Here is a 21,276-nt window from a genome sequence, read left to right as displayed (position 1 = left end):
CAAACATTCATTGTCATTCCATTAGCCAGCAGGCTTTATGCTAATAGCCTATAAAAGGCTCATTGTTTTAATATAGTACAGTTTAAGTTAATGTAATAGTTTAATTCATTGAATATAAACGTGCAATTACTAATGGCTTAAATGAGCAACTATAATAGCCCTTTAATGATAATAATAATAATAATACAAGGAAGGAATAACTGACAACGTGCCGTTGAATTACAGGGAAAAAAAAAACACAAAGGTACCATCAGGACGTTCTTGTTTGGCTAAATTAATATGAGCTATTCTGTGTCCTAAGACTAGTTAAATTAGAACAAGTTCAATAAAACATTTTTATTATATTTCTACGGGCAGAGTAGAATAGCCAAACCAAAAAGAAACAAAGAAAACACAATGTAACATTCATAAAAGCGTACACAATGGAATGAGCACAGGTGACTGGGGCTAGTGCCATCTAGTGGTCGCTGACGTTCTTAGGCTCAGCTGCGTGTGGATCGCGAGCTGTGTGTGTGTGGATTGGGCAAGGCTAAACGGGCGGAATGAAAGTCTCAAAATTAAATGAATCGAATAGAATCGACTCAGAAGAGATGTGAATGAATGCACTTGCGTCGCCTGATCCACAAATGTACATTTTAATCGCTGCATGCACAAATTATGATAGTTTAATACAAACTATAACATTTGTATTAAAAAATAAGTCTCTATTTGTACAAAATGCTGCACATTGATGTAATTCTTAACTCTGCAGACACTGGCTGAAAAGCATTTGTTTCAGTGTAGTGATGCACATTTGCGAATTTTTCAAATCGTGTACACGTTAATGAATTGCACTGGGCTTTGTTCATTGGTAGTTGTGTGTGTGGGCGTCGTGAAATACTGCAAACTGCGAAAATGAAGTCTCAAAATCCAAATGAACTGAACAAGATTAATGCAAACAAGATGTCAATACATGCACGTGTGTCACCTGATCCACAAATACACGGATTCCTTTTTGTATGAGCAATTTATGATATATTAATGCAGATCACAACATTTTTATACACATACATGTGTGTATTTGTTAAAATCACTGCATAAACATTTAATCCCGAATTCCACAGACTCAAATTGAAATACATTTGTTCGTGGTTAGTAAGATACATGCATAAAAATGTATGCAGTACATGGATAATTGTGCGTGCATCTATTAATCATTTTGAGTCTAATATCATCCCATAGTTTTCATGTGTAATGCAAGTGAGTTGCTGCTCCCTACATCTCTTTCCAGAATAAGGGTATCAGGGTATTAGATCTGTGAAACAGCATCTCTTGGGCATGGCGACAACACACTACTAATGCAACTCAAATAGGCCCCCCCTGCCTTGAGCAGGATTTATTTGAATGTGGGATATTGTGACGTACGTTCCAGGAACAAAACTCAGGACCGCAATCGAGGGTTTGGGGGAGTTTAAAAACAGTGCTGACTGATTTAGAGAATAACTCCCTTTGCAGTGGACTTTGTGCGTAGTAACTTTGTAGATATTTTTCATGCACAAAAAGGAAAACATATATATTTAAAAAAACCAATAGGACCCTTTTAATAACATTACCTCCATATAAATACTATTGTGTCTGAGTTGTCTGGATTAATATATTGAAATGAATGTCTGTAGGGTCGTGGGGGTAAGAAGTTTTTCATTGAGCTAAAGGAGATCATGGAGAGGGATCCTCTCTCTCAGCTTTGTGAGAATGAGAAAGACCTGATATGGACACTTCGCTACGACTGCAGAGAAAACTTTCCTCAGTCTCTCCCCAAACTACTGCTGTCTGTCAAATGGAGCAAACATGAAGACATGGCTCAGGTATACCAACAAACCTGCACATACATTAACCAAAAGATTTGTTGAAACTCAAGCACCTTTCAAAATTCTCTCTGTTGTGCTGCAGCTACAAGCTTTGCTGCAGATTTGGCCCAAACTAAGCCCTCGAGATGCCCTAGAACTTCTGGATTTCAACTACCCTGACCAATATGTCAGAGAATTTGCGGTCAACTGCCTTAGAGATATGAGGTGAGAAGTCCACACTGTCAGAGAGCACATTGTCAAGGAACCTCATAAGAAATGCTGAAATCCCAAATGTTTGTTTCTGTGTGTGTTAGTGATGATGAGCTGTTGCAGTATTTACTGCAGCTTGTGCAGGTGTTGCGCTATGAGCCATACTATGACTGCGCCCTCAGCCGTTTCCTCATGGAGCGCGCTCAGTCCAGCCGCAAGATTGGCCACTTCCTCTTCTGGCATCTCAGGCAAGTGTATACATGTGAAGAAGCTGGAATATGTAAATAATTTAGTTCACCTGGTATTTCAATATGCTTATGCAGAAACTAGAATTTATGATTGCGTGTGTTGTACATTACAGGTCTGAAATGTACATGCCAGCCGTCTCGGTTCATTTTGCTCTGATTTTGGAAGCATACTGCCGAGGCTGCATCCCACACATAGAAGTTCTCAAAAAACAGGTGCATTATTTTAATTTTTTCTCATTTCATCTTCTTTTTTCAATTTTGTTTAGAGATAGCATTTATTGTATTTTATATAAAATCAGAGTACACACACGATTATAGATGTAGCCAGAAGATGGAGGTCAAAGCAACATGAAAGCAAAGTCTTTACATCCCAATCACAAATTCAGCTACAAAGTTGAGTCCGCTATAATGGACATTGGTTTGCATTCTGATAAGTGAGTTAAAGCAACCCAACTAACAGAGGTTCAACTACTGGTCACCAATTTTTATATGTTAAAGGGAACAGTGTCAAAAATAACAAGAGCAAATGCCAAACATGGACAAACTTATTAGCAAAGAGGAACAGTGCTTAAGAAACAAAGATTGCCAACAATGACAGCTGGACATTTCACAATAAAGTCAAAAGTACAGCTCAAATGATCACAGAATGAGTCGCCTCTTCTTGTGCAGACTGAATCGGAATCAGACCTTGAATCTGTCCTGTGTTCTTTATTTACTGTTTGGTACAACTCTGCTACTCAGAGGTATAAGTTGAGGCTTCAGAGAGTAGTGAGAATGGCAGAACGCATTATTGGGACTGATCTACCTTCCCTTCAAGATCTGCACTTGTCAAGGGTTAAGAAACTGGCTCTGAGGATTGTTCATGATCCTTTACATCCTGCATTCAATCTTTTCAGACTTGTACCTTCTGGAAGGTGTTATAGTCTGGTTAAAACAAGAACTACCAGATTTCAGAATAGCTTTTTTCCAATAGCCATAAAAACTCTCAATTCTAGCATTGTAATTTTGTAATGTTGTAAGTTTTTGGTGTGTTGGGTGTGTGTGTGGGAAGACGCCTCATACCGGCAGTAAATTCCTTGTATGTTATGCATACCTGGCCAATAAATGTTGTTGTTGTTCTTTGATGCATTGTCAAAAGTAAGATTTCCACCTTCCTGCAGAGTTTGGCTGCAGCCTGCTCTAACACAACAGCCTTGTGATAATCTTGCAGACCTTCACGCAATAAAAAATTGTGTACTGTTAGAGTTTGATTTGATGAAGAATTTTGCAGCTTGCTTGTCAATCAAGCCTGCTCTCCTGTGGCCTCATGGAGTAGTGAAGTATTGGAGTTGTACTTTAGAATCGTTTGAAGTACTTCCTGTAAATTTGGACATGCTACTCAATACACAAACTGCTTTTCACATAGTATAGTAAGCATATTCAGACATGAGACCTGATTAGCTTCTTCTGGTGAGTTTAATTAAGGTTGGTTCTAAAATCTGCAAGTTGGCCCTCCAGGAGCAGGATTGGACACACCTGATTTTACTTGGAAGAGACTAAAACTTTTTATCACTAGCCACTTTATTGGACTTTGTAGGATCAGTCATTTTCATCTGTAATTTGCTTTGGATAAAAACATCTATAAGCCTCCTTACCCTTCTAGCATCTAAAAATCACTAAATATTTATGGTATTAAGTTCTAGATTGCAAAATGTACATTCCTTCAAAGAACTACAGGCTTTTCTTGAACACTGACACACTAGCTGGGATTTCATTAATGCAAACCAAAACAGTAGAATCAGTGTTTCCATCCCATGTGATTTGTTTAGGTGTCAAAACATGTTATTGTTTTAATATAAATTAATTTTATTAAATGTGTTTGCATCGTTTTCTGCAAATTTCTTCATTCTAAATAAAAAAAAAAATCCACTCAAAGTTTATTAGATTTTATTTTCATCTTGGTATTTTTATTTCATTTTATATGATCGTTTTTATGTGGAACTTAACATTATGGTATTTTTGTAATTATTTTGAAGGTTGAAGCTCTCCATAAGCTGAAAGCTTTAAATGAGCTGATTAAATTGGGCACCATAAAAACGAAGACAAAACAAGCTCATCTTAAAGAGGCCATGATGACCTGCCTTAGACAGACGGGATTCATCGAGACTCTTTCCAACCTGCATTCGCCTCTCAACCCCAACATATTGCTCGCTGGAGTACAGTAAGATCTCTGTGTGTGTGTGTGTGTGTTGTTTTATGCATATAGTGTTTTCAAACTAGCACACTGCACATCAGTTGAATCAAAAGATTAATGAACTATATTAGTTGGTGGAGGAATTTATTTTCATAATTAATAAAAAGTAAATATTATGTATGGAAGGTGGTTGGGGGAAGAGTTAAGAAATAATTGAGGTTAGTGACGTCAGCTGAAAATGGTTTTAAAGACCCAGTCAGTTGTTATAATTTGATGGAAGATTATATAAACAAACATTTGTATGTTGAATATTAATGCTAATCCGGAATACTGTGAATTTGAACATACTACTGATTTCACGTTCTGCTCTTCACATAGTATAGTAGGCGTATTCAGACATGAGACCCAGTTAGCTTGTTCTGTTGTTTGGAGCTAAACTTTGCAAGATGGCCCTCCAGGTGCACAATTGATTTCACATGGAAGAGATTAAACTTTTTATTGCTTTTCTCTTTATGGAACTTTGTAGGATGAATCACTTTTGCTACTGAAAATGAATGGGGTTTCAAATACTGAGCGAGTTGTTATATTTTGATGGAAAATTTTATAGACGAACACTTATGTTGATGATTAATGTTATTAAATTTGTAAGAAGAACTTTACCTCTAACCTTTCTATTTCTCTGCCAGTGTGGAGAGGTGTAAGTACATGGACTCTAAAATGAAACCTCTGTGGATTGTTTACAACAACAAGCTGTTGGGAGGAGACACAGTGGGCATCATCTTCAAAAATGGAGATGGTGAGAGACAGATGGCTCAGATAATAGGCAAAGACAAAACACTGTCACAAGATTAGATTAAATAAACTTTTTAATATCTGCCTTTCTCAGACCTGCGGCAGGACATGTTGACTTTACAGATCTTAAGGTTGATGGATCTGCTGTGGAAGGAGGCTAACCTGGACCTCAGGTAAAATGTCTGTGTAAGAATCTGTGTATATTCTATTGATCCTCATGTTTCTATTCGTAAGTGTGTGAGTGAATTAGTTTTACATGTGGTTAAGAAGGGGAATGTTAAATAATTTGAGAAGAGACACTCATGTTCTTCTCCACTGAAAATTGTTTAATTAAATATGCTTTTGGGCACAAGCCAGTGCCCCATTTCCATTACTTCACAATTAATATTCAGAATATTTTGTCCTCAGTCATTTAAACTAGATTTGGAAGCACACTACAAATGTCTTTGCATTAGATTTATTAGCCTAACAATTAAATTCTTGTACTTGAATGCCTGTTGACAAATGCCACCAAACTGAACAAAAAATGCCCCACAAATTCAAAATAAAGGAGCAAAAAAATGCCTCTGGCCTGCACAATTGAACAAAGTCTATTATGGCTCTCAAGATTAAAATAAATTGTGAAAATTAATTAAATGTCCATTTGCGGAATTACATTTAGATCAGTGCACACTACATCAGATCTGTTTACACAATGTTTTTTCAAATTATATAATTTTCTTCTTTTTTCATAAATGCCTTGTAGAATTGTGCCTTATGGTTGCTTGGCGACAGGAGATCACTCTGGCCTGATTGAGGTTGTGTCATCAGCTGATACCATTGCGAACATCCAAAAAACAAGCAGCAACATGGCCGCCGCCGCTGCCTTCAATAAAGATGCTCTACTGAACTGGCTTAAAGACAAGAACTCTGGGTGAGTTGGACATGTAGTAGACTATGATGTCTCACATGAACAGTTTTTGATTATTTGAATGCAATGTAGTTATCTGTTTTTCAATATTTGTGTGAATTGAGTAAATATTGTGTAAAACTTTTTTTTTACAATTTTGTGTTTAATTTGCCATCATAACATTGTAAAGATGCATGCAAATTGTAATGGATAGCAATAATGTTTGCACAATATTGACCTCTGAAAGTTTTGATTGCCTTCATGTGGCTGCCATCTCTTTTTGTGAATTTCAGTATTACTAAAGATAATTTATTTTGAATGCTTGATGTTGCAAAATAATCTAGCTCTAGCATCCTAGCAGTTCTTGGTACTATAAAAGTTTATATCAGAAGTAACAGTAGTCACGTTCATATGAAATAGTTGCTGTTTCAGTCAAAACTAATTTGTGATGTGTTGACATAGAGATGCTTTGGACAAAGCCATTGAGGAGTTCACTTTGTCGTGTGCTGGTTATTGTGTTGCCACCTACGTCTTGGGCATTGGTGATCGGCATAGTGACAACATCATGGTTCGCAGTACAGGGCAGGTAAGTCGAAAAACCGCTCTATACTTGAAGCCATGTGAATGTAATGTTTCCGGAAGATATATGCAGCTACAAAATGGCACTCTTACTTAATCTTTCTTGGTCTTCTGTTGATTAAAATAGTTAAAAATTAAATTTGATTATTTTTTAGATTAACAGTAATATATATATTTATTTATAGTAATATATTTATCACATTGATATTTATTATTGTGTGTGTGTGTGTGTGTGTGTGTGTGTGTGTGTGTGTAATTCAGCTCTTCCACATAGACTTCGGCCATATTCTAGGAAACTTTAAGTCCAAGTTTGGGATCAAGCGTGAACGTGTTCCTTTCATCCTTACACATGACTTCATCCACGTGATTCAAGAGGGAAAAACAGGCAACACTGAGAAATTTGGAAAGTTAGTGAAAAACTGACTTTTTGTGTTTCATATTATCTTGCTCACTCTTAATGCACAATTTGTTCATCATTTCACTTTTTCATCATTTCTAATGATATAGGATGCTAATTTAACAGTGCTTTGTATATGTGTGTAGTTTTAGGCAATACTGTGAGGACGCGTATCTGATACTGAGAAAGAATGGAAATCTGTTCATCACACTCTTTGCTCTGATGCTCACAGCAGGCCTGCCAGAGCTTACTTCTGTCAAAGATATCCAGTATTTAAAGGTAAAGACATGTCCAGTGCAATATGAAAATGAGAATTGTAATTTTGTTCATTCTCAGGGTGCTTTCCTACTTGGTTCGATTGCCTGGTCCGAACCCGAGTTTGTTTCCTCCAAAATGACTGAAAAGGCACCATAAAAATAATATAACATACAGGTGCTGGTCATAAAATTAGAATATCATGAAAAAGTTCATTTATTTCAGTAATACCATTCAAAAAGTGAAACTTGTATATTAGATTAATTCATTAAACAGACTGATATATTTAAAATATTTCCTTTAATTTTGATGATTATAACTGATAACTAATGAAAGTCCCAAATTCAGTATCTCAGAAAACTAGAATATCAATTAAGACCAATGCAAAAAAAATTTTTTTAGAAATGTTGGCCAACTGAAAAGCATGAACATGAAAAGTATGAGCATGTACAGCACTCAATATTTAGTTGGGGCTCCTTTGGCTTGGATTACTGCAGCAATGCGGCGTGGCATGGAGTCGATCAGTCTGTGGCACTGCTCAGGTGTTATGAGAGCCCATGTTGCTCTGATAGTGGCCTTTAGCTCTTCTGAATTGTTGGGTCTGGCGTATTGCATCTTCCTCTTCACAATACCCCATAGGTTTTCTATGGGGTTAAGGTCAGGCGAGTTTGCTGGCCAATCAAGAACAGGGATACCATGGTCCTTAAACCAGGTACTGGTAGCTTTGGCAGTGTGTGCAGGTGCCAAGTCCTGTTGAAAAATGAAATCTGCATCTCCATAAAGTTGGTCAGCAGCAGGAAGCATGAAGTGCTCTAAAACTTCCTGGTAGACGGCTGCGTTGACCTTGGACCTCAGAAAACACAATGGACCAACACCAGCAGATGACATGGCACCCCAAACCATCAATGACTGTGGAAACTTTACACTGGACCTCAAGCAACGTGGATTATGTGCCTCTCCTCTCTTCCTCCAGACTCTGGGACCTTGATTTCCAAAGGAAATGCAAAATTTACTTTCATCAGAGAACATAACTTTGGACCACTCAGCAGCAGTCCAGGCAAGACGCTTCTGACGCTGTCTCTTGTTCAAGAGTGGCTTGACACAAGGAATGCGACAGCTGAAACCCATGTCTTGCATACGTCTGTGCGTGCTGGTTCTTGAAGCACTGACTCCAGCTGCAGTCCACTCTTTGTGAATCTCCCCCACATTTTTGAATGGGTTTTGTTTCACAATCCTCTCCAGGGTGCGGTTATCCCTATTGCTTGTAAACTTTTTTTCTACCACATCTTGTCCTTCCCTTCGCCCCTCTATTAATGTGCTTGGACACAGAGCTCTGTGAACAGCCAGCCTCTTTAGCGATGACCTTTTGTGTCTTGCCCTCCTTGTGCAAGGTGTCAATGGTCGTCTTTTGGACAATTGTCAAGTCAGCAGTCTTCCTCATGATTGTGTAGCCTACAGAACTAGACTGAGAGACCATTTAAAGGCTTTTGCAGGTGTTTTGAGTTAATTAGCTGATTAGAGTGTGGCACCAGGCATCTTCAATATTGAAAATTTTCACAATATTCTAATTTTCTGAGATACTGAATTTGGGACTTTCATTAGTTGTCAGTTATAATCATCAAAATTAAAGGAAATAAACATTTGAAATATATCAGTCTGTGTGTAATGAATGAATCTAATATACAAGTTTCACTTTTTGAATGGTATTACTGAAATAAATCAACTTTTTCATGATATTCTAATTTTATGACCAACACCTGTATATGTTCAGGTCATATCATAGATTTGTATGAGGAACAGAAATTTTACCAGTTCACTGAAAATCTTTTCTTTGCAAAAAACCACAACAGCTGAACTGGCCTGAGGTTGAGTAAATTAATCAAATTTTTAATATGCAAAAAAAGAGAGTAGCCCATACTGTACACGCATTGTATATTGATGGTCAACTTTACAGAAATGATGGTACTTTCTGGTTCTCTTCAAACTTGACCATGTTGTCTACAAATAAAGTAAAGTAAACAGCTATCTCAAGCATTAATTTTTGGGGGGGGGATTTTATGTTGCATTCATTGCATGTTGAAAGCAATTACATTTGTTTTAGATGCTGCGTCTAAAGAAAGCTTATATTTTCAGTCTTTATTTTTTTTAGTATATTCTGTATACTATATGGGAAATGATACTTGTATTTACATGTTGATTAACAAAAGAAACAATTAAAGATTAGACCATAGAACAACCATCACAACAAAAACATTAGTAATTTTCTACAGAAAGACATTCAACATAACTACTAATATAAACAACTGATTCAGTATAAAATCGTACATAGAACACATATTACACAACACATTTAAAATGGGCCTAGCAACTTGCACTCAAGACAGATGCATTGCAAGCTTATTGCAAGTTCACTGCAAGCTTATTCATGCCACATATACTGTATGCATGTGTATGAGAAAAAAAACCTTGCAGTGCTTAATCTACCTCAGTGTGTAAATTCTGTTAATCATAAATACATTATTGCTCATATTACTACCATACCATCTTGTCTTATGTATTCATTTAAATATTTATTTTTCTCCTCTTCTCATTTTCTCTCACTTCCACCTTTTAAAGACATTGTTATTATCATCATCATCATCTCTCTTACTGTCTCCACCTTTGTTGGCAGGAAGGTTGGGAGGGAGAAGAGAGTGGAAAGAAAAAGGGGTGGAGAAGAGAGGTGGAGGCAAAGAAGCAATTTGCTTTGTAAAAAAAAAAACCCCAAAAAAACTCATGCCCAATTGCCCTGCCAGTTATATATAATATGCTACTATGTTGATCTGAATCTTTGTTTATATACCTGTCATATGTCTGTATTTGTTTATATTTTTGAGTTAGTGTCCTGCAGAAAATGGACAGAGAACATAATGAACATCAATTTAGGTTAACCCATAGCTGTGTTAAAAGTGGAGATTTAGAAAATAAAAAAATTGCATATACATAATGACACCAGCTGTATGTTTATGTCTTCCAGGACTCTCTGGCATTAGGTAAAACTGATGAGGAGGCCCTCAAACAGTTCCGGCAGAAGTTTGACGAAGCTCTGCGAGAGAGTTGGACCACCAAAGTCAACTGGATGGCCCACATTGTGGCTCACCGTTCATAAACCGAGGGAAACACAACATCAGGCTCCAAACTGAAGTCAGGGTTCACCATAAAGCACTATTAAGTTCAGCAAAACAGTGATATACAACTTATTTATGATCTTATGAAATAGATGGCCAAATCGCATGGATCTAAGTGATCTTTAAAGGTCTGGCGTCTGCAGGAATAAATGAAAAACTTGTAAGCTTCTACGCTGTCTTTATTCTGTTGAATATCAGCTGCCTCTGACCACAGGAGAACCATAGAAACCCTTGATTGACATCGGATATAATTGCCTTATACAAGGTAACAAAAGAGAACATTTCAGCTTTTTCTTCCTCCACTGAAAAGTCAAACAATAATTTCTAGAAGGAAACGGGAGTCCCTAAAACATGGCACACCAACGCAAGTTTTGGCCATCCAGAAAGAAGATGTTTATTGTACAACCATGTTAACATGTTGGGACTCGTAGACTTTTGAAAATGGACAAATCAAAGCACAAACTTAGAGAAAGTGCATCTTATCATACCAAAAGGTAAACATGTGCCTCACAGCACAAGAAACTTTTTTTTTTCTTTTTTTTTTACTGTATGTGCCAGACTACTTTATTATGAGGAATAGTCTTAAAAACACTGGAATCATGTTATAGGTATAAATATTTGATGAGTTTTAAATGTTGTAATAGTACAGCACTGTTCCTATATACCACAGTACTACTTTATATATAGCAGAAATGGCTGTAATTTAAAAATGGGATGGATTCACACAGATATTCAATGAGGATCACTTTGAACAAACGCTGTGTAGATGAAGAACCTTCCTCTCTATGTGTTGAGAAAAGCTCATGTAGTTTGTTCTTTGGTGCTATCCATAAAAAAAACTCCCGCATCTATATGTAAGCACTGCATTGTAGCCAAACCCGTTGTTTAATGGTTTAGACCAGGAAATTTCTCATTTTTGGTGCCTGTTATTTTAAGAGTAATTCACAAATTTATATGGGCTTACTATATGCCTGCATATCAAAACTCACAATTTCAACCGCCTGTTTATTCAGAATATCTGCACAAAAGACCCAGAGGACCAAAAAGAGGAGGTCTAACTGTCATGACGGCTAGCCTACTGACAGCTAAGGCTGTAGTAATTACTGATTAATACCTATATCGTAAAGCACAGAGTAATTATAAAAAAAAATTTACTACACATAACATGCTGTCTCTAGTGCTGCTTCTCTTTTTGGCTGTGTGACTAGGGATGTATTGATGCACTGAGCATGTTATTTTTACACTGAATATCTATATGTGTGAATGGGAAGAAAGTCTGTACTGTGATATATGAGATTATTAAGAGCAATGCAAAGATTCTAGGACCAACATTCCAGAGAACTACGCGTTCATTTCCTGTGCTGTTATGGTATATGAGAGAGAGATTTGTGCCTATCAAATAAATTTAATTTTACACTAGCACAGGTTATACTCGAATGTCCATTGGCCCTATTCCTTATGCTATATTAGAAGATGTCTCGCCGCCTTAGTGCAATATGCAAATGTAAAAGTGCAACTGTAAACCTATTTTGAGAGTGTGTGCTCGCTCATGCTGCTGTATGTTACACTGATGACCTTGGATTTCACTGAAACTTTTAATACAGGCTTTGCTCTGTCTTGCCCATTTTATAGAAATACTATTAAAGTCGTTTTCATTGAACTCTCCTTTATAATTTCAATTTGATTTAGAAAAAAATAAATTATTGAAAAATATTAAAAACCGAGTTTGGTCCAAAATAAAATTAAACCACTGCAGTTAAGGGTTATTTTTATGCAACTAGTCCTTTTTGAAACTTTTGGACCCCATCAACTTATAGACAGCATGAGGGTAAGTATATGATTTTTGAGTGAACAACCGTTCTAGGTACAGACCAACCAATTCTCTACTATATGTGCAACTACCCGTTAATACATTTATTTACAGACCTGCACAAAAGTGTGAAAATATATTTTGTTCAACACGTGAGATTGGAAATGTCATTTTTGTGAGTTTAATTAAAAATATTTATATCAATATATAAAGAACAATTTTATGTCTCCACTTTTTTATCAGTCATGTCCACAGTTCATGATCCTCATGAAAAATACCCCTTACATCCTATGAAGCTTTACCTAAATTAAACCCTGATTATTGCTGTAAAACAACAAAACATGAAAAAGGTTTGAATGCTTTTTATATACACTGTACTGTATACAGCAGTGGTTCTCAGCTCCATGGACTGAACTGACTGTGTCAGATAAGAGAGACAGAGGCTATGCTCGAAATTGCCCCTATACCCTTAAATATGGCACATTTTGAGAGTAGACTACAGACATTTGTAGTGGTGTCCAAAACCACAGTGGACATTAACGAGTGCACTCATTCAGTCCCATAATGCACTGTATTAACGAGTGAATGCCCATAATGCACTGTGAGGTTCGAGTCTCGCCAGAAGAAGGCGCCTAACTAATGGGTATGGCGTAATATACAGGTATACATTTATTTTTAATTGATTATTAAATTGTTTAATTAAAGTTTATACATTCTAGTTTCCATGACAATGATAAAAAAAATTTTTTTTTTAAATGGCGCATTATGCATAATCGGATGTTTGCATTTCATTCCGTCAAAAATGGGGCACAGCCAGCGGGCCTTGTGTAACTTATGTGGGTCAGTGGGTGGGACCCCTGTGCCGTTACAACAATGTAAACCAGCCTTAACGAAATGTGCATCAGTGCACAGTACCAGAAACTTCCAAAACAGGTTAATCAAAAAGTTGTCTAATAAAGAAAGCAGCATAAAACGACCGTATTTATGTAGCTAGACAGGACAACTATATGTAGATGCGCTGTTCGCGTAGCCTATGATCACTGAAGAAAAAAAATCCCTGTACTCAATGAAACAGTGCATTTGTACTTAGAATAACAAGCAATTATATTTTGTCTTTATTAGTAACGTCTCCGTTAATTCGAATCATACTGTTACTTTACTTTCCGCGATCGTAGCATCAGCATGGGCTTCCACGTGCGGCGCCTTCACACTCTGGAGGAGTCCTAAACCAACCAGCGCGGATTGACGTCACTGCGTAGTGTTTCCATGGGAACCCTAGCGCTGCAGCCAATAGGAAGTAGAAGGGGAGGAGCCTAAATTTAGGTCAGAGTGTGATCTTCTGCTTTCAGCGGTGATAAGGACCGGTGAAATATTGTAAAGTATGCCAGGATTCTTATGTGCCTCGCGGTGACAGGTAAGCCGGGACAACACTGATATCACCAAAGACCTGGATCGTGAATCAAGCATGCTCTTTGCTGGTTTCTGACATTAGACTACTTCATTTTTTTCCAGTGTTGGCTTTAAACAACAAAAAAAAAGTCTGTTGCATAACCTCTCGCGTACTGCGCATGCGCGGAATGTCTAATCCTTCGTTTTGTACATTTCCTACATTTTGGAGTTGTAACGATTACAATACATTATAAATACAATCTTATATGCGTTATTAGAACATGTATGCCAATTAAGAAGATCATTAAACGAATTATGTCAGTGGTAGCACGAGTTTTTACATAACTGTGTCAGTGTACCGTGTCAATAACACAAATGTATTAAATATATAAAACCATGTTTACAAGAGTGCTAATATTTTCGTGGCTAGTGTTCATCGCGATTATATTTGCATTAATATTAATAGTTTAAATTCTTCACGTAAGTTACACGTCAATTGCAAGCTCAGATCAAGGCATCTGTTTTACATCCCCATGGCAAAACTTAAAAATATGCACCTCAAAATAACGTCAACAGTAGTCATTGACAAAATATGCAACTGCAGCTGCTGCTGCTTCTTTTTTTTCGGACTTTTTATTGATTGTAACTATATCCAATGGAGGTTGCTTATGATGTTTTATTTCTTCAGCGGCACACCTATGAAATTAAGTTATATGTTTGTTTGGGGTTAAATATATACATTCGTTGAAATATGTTGTGAGTTCCCTGAAAAATACAAATTTGTAATTTAGTTGGTGAAGCTGGGCTATTTCATAAAGCTATCAGAAACAGTCTGTGTGAGTCAGGTGTGTGCTTAAAACTGCATTTCCCATATGACTTTCAATTGTTGTAAAATATGGATGCTTGACCAGCAATCTATTTATGTTTTCTATAAATCAATGAACAATGAATGAAAAAAACATCTATTGTATTAGGTAACTAGGGGAGACTGGGCAATTGATGCTTTTGAACTTTAAACATTTTATTCCAAATTTATTTTATTTTTTTATTAAATTATAAAATACCATTTGATGAACTCCTACAAACTACATTTACACAAATAAAAAAACTGCAAATTTTAATATTTCAGAATATGAAAATTAATGAATAAATGGTCTCATTATGCAACTTAAAACTGGTAAAAACTTTTAAAAGATTTTATAATTTTCATCATATCTTTCACAACATCTTTATCATTTAAAAATACAGAATCTGAACAAATGATTCACTCTTTATCCTGAAAAATAAAGGCACTGTGACTAAAGGACTAAATAATTTTGGAATAACTTTCTAGCAACACTACATTAATTATTACAGTTGTGGGGGTCTGTAATCACCGTGACATTAATTTAAACATTCTTATCATAAAATAGGTGTATTTGTCATTTGTATGCATGAATTGCTTTTTTTAATGTATTTCTGAACATCCTGTCATTGACTATCATGGAGGTGGAAGTGTATTTCAGTTTATGAGCCAAAAATAGCATTACTACATGCATTTACATTTTATAACTTCCATAATCCATAAATAATCTAAAACTTGCATAATCAAAAAAAAAAAAAAAAAGGCATTAATGCGTTTACCTTATCTTACCATTTGTTTTCACAGTTACAACATGTAATTGGGTCAGGGGACCTTTGACCTGAAATGTAAAGCTTGACCTTGTCCGTGTCAGGTGAGCCACAGTCAAAGTCTTACCTGTACAGGGACGTGTCTTGAGGAAGGGGAATCTGAATCCCCTTGTGGCTCCATGTCTCACCTGCACCACATGGGCGGGGCCTCTGAGGGGAGTGACAGCAGTCATGACCCACCCACTTCTCCGAGGCCTCAAACACAGATGCGCGAGGACATGGAGATGGGCGGAAGTGGCACAGAATCTCACAGTAATGAATCGCATGGAAATGAGTCTGTGGGGAGTTCCAGTGGAAACGAAAAAGATTCTGCAATCTTGATGTCATCGGGGAGTAACAAGAGGTGAGGGGATACAAGACTTTTATCAATCTGTAACATAAATGTGTTGATATCAATGTGTAACATAATACAATAAATAACAAAACATAATACATAATACAATTGATTGTTGAGATGCATGATCGTACCAGTTGCATTTGTATAAATTGAGAGTGTGAGTCTGTGGTGTGATAATGCCAGTTTAAGTTACCTGGAAGAGCAGTCTGATATACAGCATCGCTGTGAACAATAGTCAATCTCACATTTGCAGCCGTGCAGATATTTGAGGAAAAACAGCACTCTTGTTTGAGTGATATTGCTAAACTATATCATATGATAGACATGTAAGACAAAAACCAAAACAAGGAAGGGGCCTTATATCTTACCCTTTTTGCCCTCATATCTTGAATTTTAGGAGCATATGACTGCATTCTAGTCAGTCATTTCATCAACAACTGCATGCAATGGATGATGTTGTGTGTTAAATGCATTAATAGTTTTAATGTGTTACTTTTTCCATAATTAACTGCATCTAATTAATGTGTTAAATCGACCGTCCTAGTTATTACCTTTGGTGTGATGCTGCCATGGCCGGAGATATTCAGCACAACAGCATGCTTGCTTGTATGTTATTGCTTAATAATAAAAGTGAGAACTATGGCTGCAAGCAGCAATTAAAGGGCCAAGAGCTGCAGAGGCAAAATGTGGAACTAAGCAAGTATGGCAGGGAACATCAAGCCAACTGGAAAAAAATTAGAAATAAAATATATATGTTGATTTTAGGGCAAAATGTTAAAAAATTATAATACAATCACTTGTTGGTTTAATCACTTTTGACCAATAGATGGTGCTGTGACAAAATGGATGTGAAAGAAATTCCAAATGATGCACAGGAAGTTCATCTGATTAATATGGCATATTTGGTATCATTTTTCTAGATACGGTTTATGGAATCAGTAGATAAAAATAGACAAAACTAATGAAAAGCTGTTGACCTTTTTTGAAATTTCATAATTTTGGTCCAAAACTTTTTCAGTAACTTAGTGACATATACCGATGTGTAATGATACACTAATGCGTTCGTAAAATATAGCACTTTACGTCTAAATTAAAAATGGCCAACAGCCATCATGGGGAAATTGGGTGCAGACGGTCTCATGGTTTTTGCAACAAAAAAAATAGCAAAAAATCTATTTTTCATATGTCCACTAGGTGGTACTGTGCTGAGGCTGTGCAGGGGCCAGGTCATGGTTGTCGTAATACCAAGTCTGCGGTCCCAATGTGCACACTATCCATCCTAAATTCTGTGTGATATTAGTAATTTTCAATACTATTTAGGGCAGATAGGGTGGATAGTATGCACACTGAGATGCAGGGCAAGTTTGGTTTGAACATGCTAAATCTTTGCAGCAGTATAACCTCACTTGGGGCTGGGCGATAAATCGATAACAAAGACTATCGAATTTGTCGAAAACGATAATTATCGCGCAATATAAATTTCCTCGATAAATGATAACGAGTTCGATAAATGTTCCCTATAATGTTTATGCGACAAAGGTGGAACGAAAGAGCGCTAGTATTTTGAAGCACACCACTCAGACCGTTTATCGGCTCGGATCCAAGCAGACGGGTACCTGCTAGAAGGGATCAGTATGGCGCTACTGGGCATGCGCACATCCATACAGCGTAATTTTTGTCACACTGTGCAACAATTACTGTTTTTTTTTCATTATTGTAAGGGGTAGGTTTAGGGTTGGGGTAGGCGTAGACGTTAATAAAACACAGTCTAATAGGTAGAAAATGAATTTCATTGTTCGTTTCCGGTAGCTGCGGCAGAGATTAGCTGAGTCCGAAATCGCTCACTCGTTCACTCATTCACTAATCCCTATATAGTGTATGGCAGTGGAGTGCACTATATCAGAAAGGAGTGAACGACACTGCACGAACTGAGATTTGGAGCTGTTGCAAAACATCTTCGTCACATATGTACTTTTATATTACATGTACCTTATTTTAATAGCAATAACACTTAAAATGACTTTGTGTTGAAATGCATACTTCCGCGTTAGCTTTGTGGTTTCATCGATGGTATATTATTAATTTGTTTTCTAATGATTTTATGTTCATACTCATTAAATACTATTAAAATACCGGCAACAAAAATAAACACAACCACACATTAACACGTTCATAATTTTTTGTATTTATTTTTAGTGTCCGTCTATACTTAGTATAATTATTATATTAAATATAATAATATATTTATTATTTATAGAATCAGTAATTTCATGTTTTGAACAATGCTTTACTAAAAGTGCATGCAAATTCAGAATGTTTTGCCTCATAAGGACAAACATATATGTTTGATAAAACACTCAACTGAATAATAATAATCAGGAGAAGGATGAGTACTGAGTAATGAGTAAATTTTGCAGTAATTAAAAAATGAGTAATTTTGCAAACAGACACAATTTTAGACAATACGACATTTATTCAGTTTCAGTTGTCAAGGGCTTGTCTACACAAATAAAAATACCCAAATCCATTATCCATCCTTTTATTCAACCATGCTGTAGTAGCAGTCCATAGAATAGAAGTCATCAAACTCTCTGTTGGAATAGAACGCTGTGAACAGTCCCTTTTTACTGATGCCACAGTATCCAGTGCTGTTTTTGTAGATGCATCCACATCCATCACACCTGGTGACTGACAGATTTCCAGTCAACGATACCTACACAAGAAAAAGAAATTAGAAACTGAAAACCTCTCAATTAATGCAAATATAAACTTATTTAATAAAAGTGAGATTTTCTTTGAAAAGCCTGATCAAATCACTATTATTTGTAAGCACTTTTAACAATGCAAATTGTGTCAAAGCAGCTTTACATCAGCTTGATATAAAGCTGGGTGGCTTTACATCAGCTTTACAGTATTTAGACGGGGAAATAGTGTGTCGAAATAGTGCTCTGGCCAGACAAAATCAGTTTAAATCTAGGCTGCAGCAGAGTCAGATTGTACAAAGGACTCATCTGGTTCCTGGGGTCTTGTCTAGGAGACAGGGTCTTCACTGGGGATCAGTCTCTGGGGCTCATCTAGTTGTCCTGGTCTCCGCTGATGTTCAGGGCTGTAGATGTTGTGGCAGTGTGGCCTGATGGCTGGCAATGTCATAAAACGTTCTGCACACTAGTGACAGTGTGAGAACAGCTCCATCGCCTTCTTCATACACAGCATCTGCAAGAATCTAGTAGTCTTAGCAGTTCTGACGGTAGCTAAATTGAAGAAAACATGTACAGTGATAAATAACAACCATTTTAAATTCAAAATTACAACAACAAAAAAACTAGGTTAGTAAAATGCTTCACAATATTCAATCATACATCAGCAAGGCATTCTGCTGGGTCCATGGCTGGGAAAAAAAGAGATTTATAAAGTGCTAAATGTCATCACTTTAAATTTATAAAAGACTTAAAATATACCCTGAGACTTCAAGTAGGAGTGCACACCACCATCTTCTTATGCTTGGCAAATTAGACTGTTTCAAAAAAGCAATCATTACTATGATGTTTAAAAAAAATCTATTTTTATACTGGCTTGCAAAAAGATAGAAAGACTCGCCTCTGAAAAGTCAAACTCCACCCCCAGAGCAATGTACCAGGCATACTGAAAGTCAAACACTAATTGTTTAGACATTTTAATTTATTTGTTTTTTGTTGTTGTTTTTTTTGTTGTTTTTTTGTTTTTTAATATAACTGATGCAATTTTCAATGTAAAATGTAATATACACATAATATAAACTCAACAAGGGCCAGTTTTACTAACAGCTTGCATCAGCGCAAACCATGTTTTGGCATTGAAATTGTACTGTCAGGTTTTACTAAAGACGCGCAGTGAAGAATTAGCGCTGTGCTGAAAAGGCCTGGGCACAGTTATTTTTGCACTTGACCTTATTGAATATGCATTTCAAGGAGTTTCCGTTTAAGATGCAAAATTTATGGGATGAGAGTTTTCTAATGAATCACACAACGCGTTTTACTAACATTTGTGCTCTCAAATTACTGGTATTTGCGCCACTATTTAAACGCCCCAAAAAAGCAGGTCTTTGTTTTTGGGGGCATTAAATTTTTTTTTTTTCGTTTACTATTTTTTATTTTTTTATTTTTTTTATACAGCCAATTTACCTTATTGAAGACCCTGTCTGTGCACAAATAAAATAAAGAAATTGCAAAATGATATTTAAGAATGATTTAATTACATTTTAATGAATGCTGCAACCATACCCTATTGTGGGGTCAGTTGCAACATTTCACTTTGTCTATTCAAGTGTAAATTGTAGGTATATTATCAGATGTACATGTTGCAGCAATGTGGGTGAGTAGCTGACAGATGTGGCTTTATTGTATTAAAATTTTGCCTTTCTAATACAAACAGTCTCTGAGAAACTAAAAGAAATGCAAAAAGTGTTGCAACCGTCCCCACTCTCCCCCTGCTGTCAGAAGGCTTTTCAATCTACAAATCGGCATCATTTACCATAGATTTACTGTAGTACCACTAACTGCACCATGGTGTTGTGTCAGAAATGTGGGTATTCATGTCGAATTTTATTGTATTATTAATGTAGACGTATTAAATGTATTGAAGGAGGGGTAATGGGTATTTTTTGTGATTACATTTATGCTAAATGTATTCAGACTGTTTTTTTTTTTTTTATACAAATACCTAGAAGCCACATTTTTACCATGGTATTGAGGTGCTATATTTGTGGTTTTAACTGTGATTATCATGATCTAAATGTATGCTACTATGGAAGACCAATGGTTAAAAAGAAAAAAACAATTCAAACAGTCAGAATAATTAAATTTCACCATATAAAAAGAGATTGCTACAATTTTTACAGATATAACAGATTTTTATAATGAACATACATCTGCATCCTAACTCAAGCTACTATCAAATGTGTATTTCTAAGAGACATTATATTATTAATATTATTATTATTATTATTATTATCAGGCAACACAAACCTGTTTCTTGATTTTTAAACAATAGTACTCATTAGAACATGCAGAACTAAGAAATTGTTTTTTTTTTCCTATTATTTTATTGAGGGAAAATGACTGGAAAAGTGTAAAGTTCAAAAACAAAGTGTTTGTCATGTTCTGACCATAAAGAATATTTTAAAACCACAATTAACCAACCGGGTTTTAAAATTTTCACAACGGTCTAGGAGTTTAAAAAAAAAAAAAAAAAAAAACTTTTCCAGAAAATTCAGACTGAGCCAAAGAATTAAAGAAAAAATAATAATTTTGTTTCTAGCCCTTATGGTTCAAAAGTTATTAGCATAAAAGTAAAAGAGTACAAATTGCCCAGTTGGTGACACTGTCAGCTTTGAAATAGAGACTCCAAATTTGCTATGGTTAATGTTGAGGCTGTCCTCTATCTGTGTGCCAAATTTCTTAAATTTGTATTTTATGGTTCTATGGGCAGCCATAGACTCAACCAGAAGAAGAAGACTAATGGGTACAGGTGTAATATAACTAATAATGTAATCTAA

The 21,276-nt window shown here is 36.0% G+C and overlaps 2 protein-coding genes across 9 annotated transcripts in view; both read left to right on the top strand.

The window, feature by feature from the left end:
• Window positions 1-12,555, top strand: part of LOC306851448 (phosphatidylinositol 4,5-bisphosphate 3-kinase catalytic subunit beta isoform-like) — a 52,889-nt gene extending 40,334 nt beyond the window's left edge. For all 5 annotated transcript variants that reach the window (XM_079387684.1, XM_079387687.1, XM_079387685.1 and 2 more), the window contains exons 13-24: window positions 1,656-1,844; window positions 1,930-2,051; window positions 2,141-2,284; window positions 2,398-2,497; window positions 4,300-4,484; window positions 5,144-5,253; window positions 5,344-5,422; window positions 5,995-6,162; window positions 6,601-6,724; window positions 6,979-7,124; window positions 7,261-7,393; window positions 10,386-12,555. In XM_079387684.1, coding sequence (XP_079243810.1) covers window positions 1,656-1,844; window positions 1,930-2,051; window positions 2,141-2,284; window positions 2,398-2,497; window positions 4,300-4,484; window positions 5,144-5,253; window positions 5,344-5,422; window positions 5,995-6,162; window positions 6,601-6,724; window positions 6,979-7,124; window positions 7,261-7,393; window positions 10,386-10,517 — 1,632 coding nt within the window. In that variant the 3' untranslated portion in view covers window positions 10,518-12,555. The remainder of the gene's footprint in view (window positions 1-1,655; window positions 1,845-1,929; window positions 2,052-2,140; window positions 2,285-2,397; window positions 2,498-4,299; window positions 4,485-5,143; window positions 5,254-5,343; window positions 5,423-5,994; window positions 6,163-6,600; window positions 6,725-6,978; window positions 7,125-7,260; window positions 7,394-10,385) is intronic.
• A 1,099-nt stretch (window positions 12,556-13,654) lies between these two features.
• Window positions 13,655-21,276, top strand: part of LOC306851114 (period circadian protein homolog 2-like) — a 33,012-nt gene continuing 25,390 nt past the window's right edge. For 3 of the 4 annotated variants that reach the window (XM_079387214.1, XM_079387215.1, XM_079387216.1), the window contains exons 1-2: window positions 13,655-13,760; window positions 15,384-15,749. In XM_079387214.1, the coding sequence (XP_079243340.1) occupies window positions 15,526-15,749 (224 nt within the window). In that variant the 5' untranslated portion in view covers window positions 13,655-13,760; window positions 15,384-15,525. The remainder of the gene's footprint in view (window positions 13,761-15,383; window positions 15,750-21,276) is intronic. The other variant, XM_079387217.1, reaches the window with a different exon arrangement.

The sequence above is a fragment of the Barbus barbus genome (genome assembly GCF_936440315.1).
Source record: "Barbus barbus genome assembly, chromosome: 31".
In the NCBI taxonomy this organism is placed as follows: Eukaryota; Metazoa; Chordata; class Actinopteri; order Cypriniformes; family Cyprinidae; genus Barbus; species Barbus barbus.
This window is presented reverse-complemented; position numbering and strand designations above follow the sequence as displayed.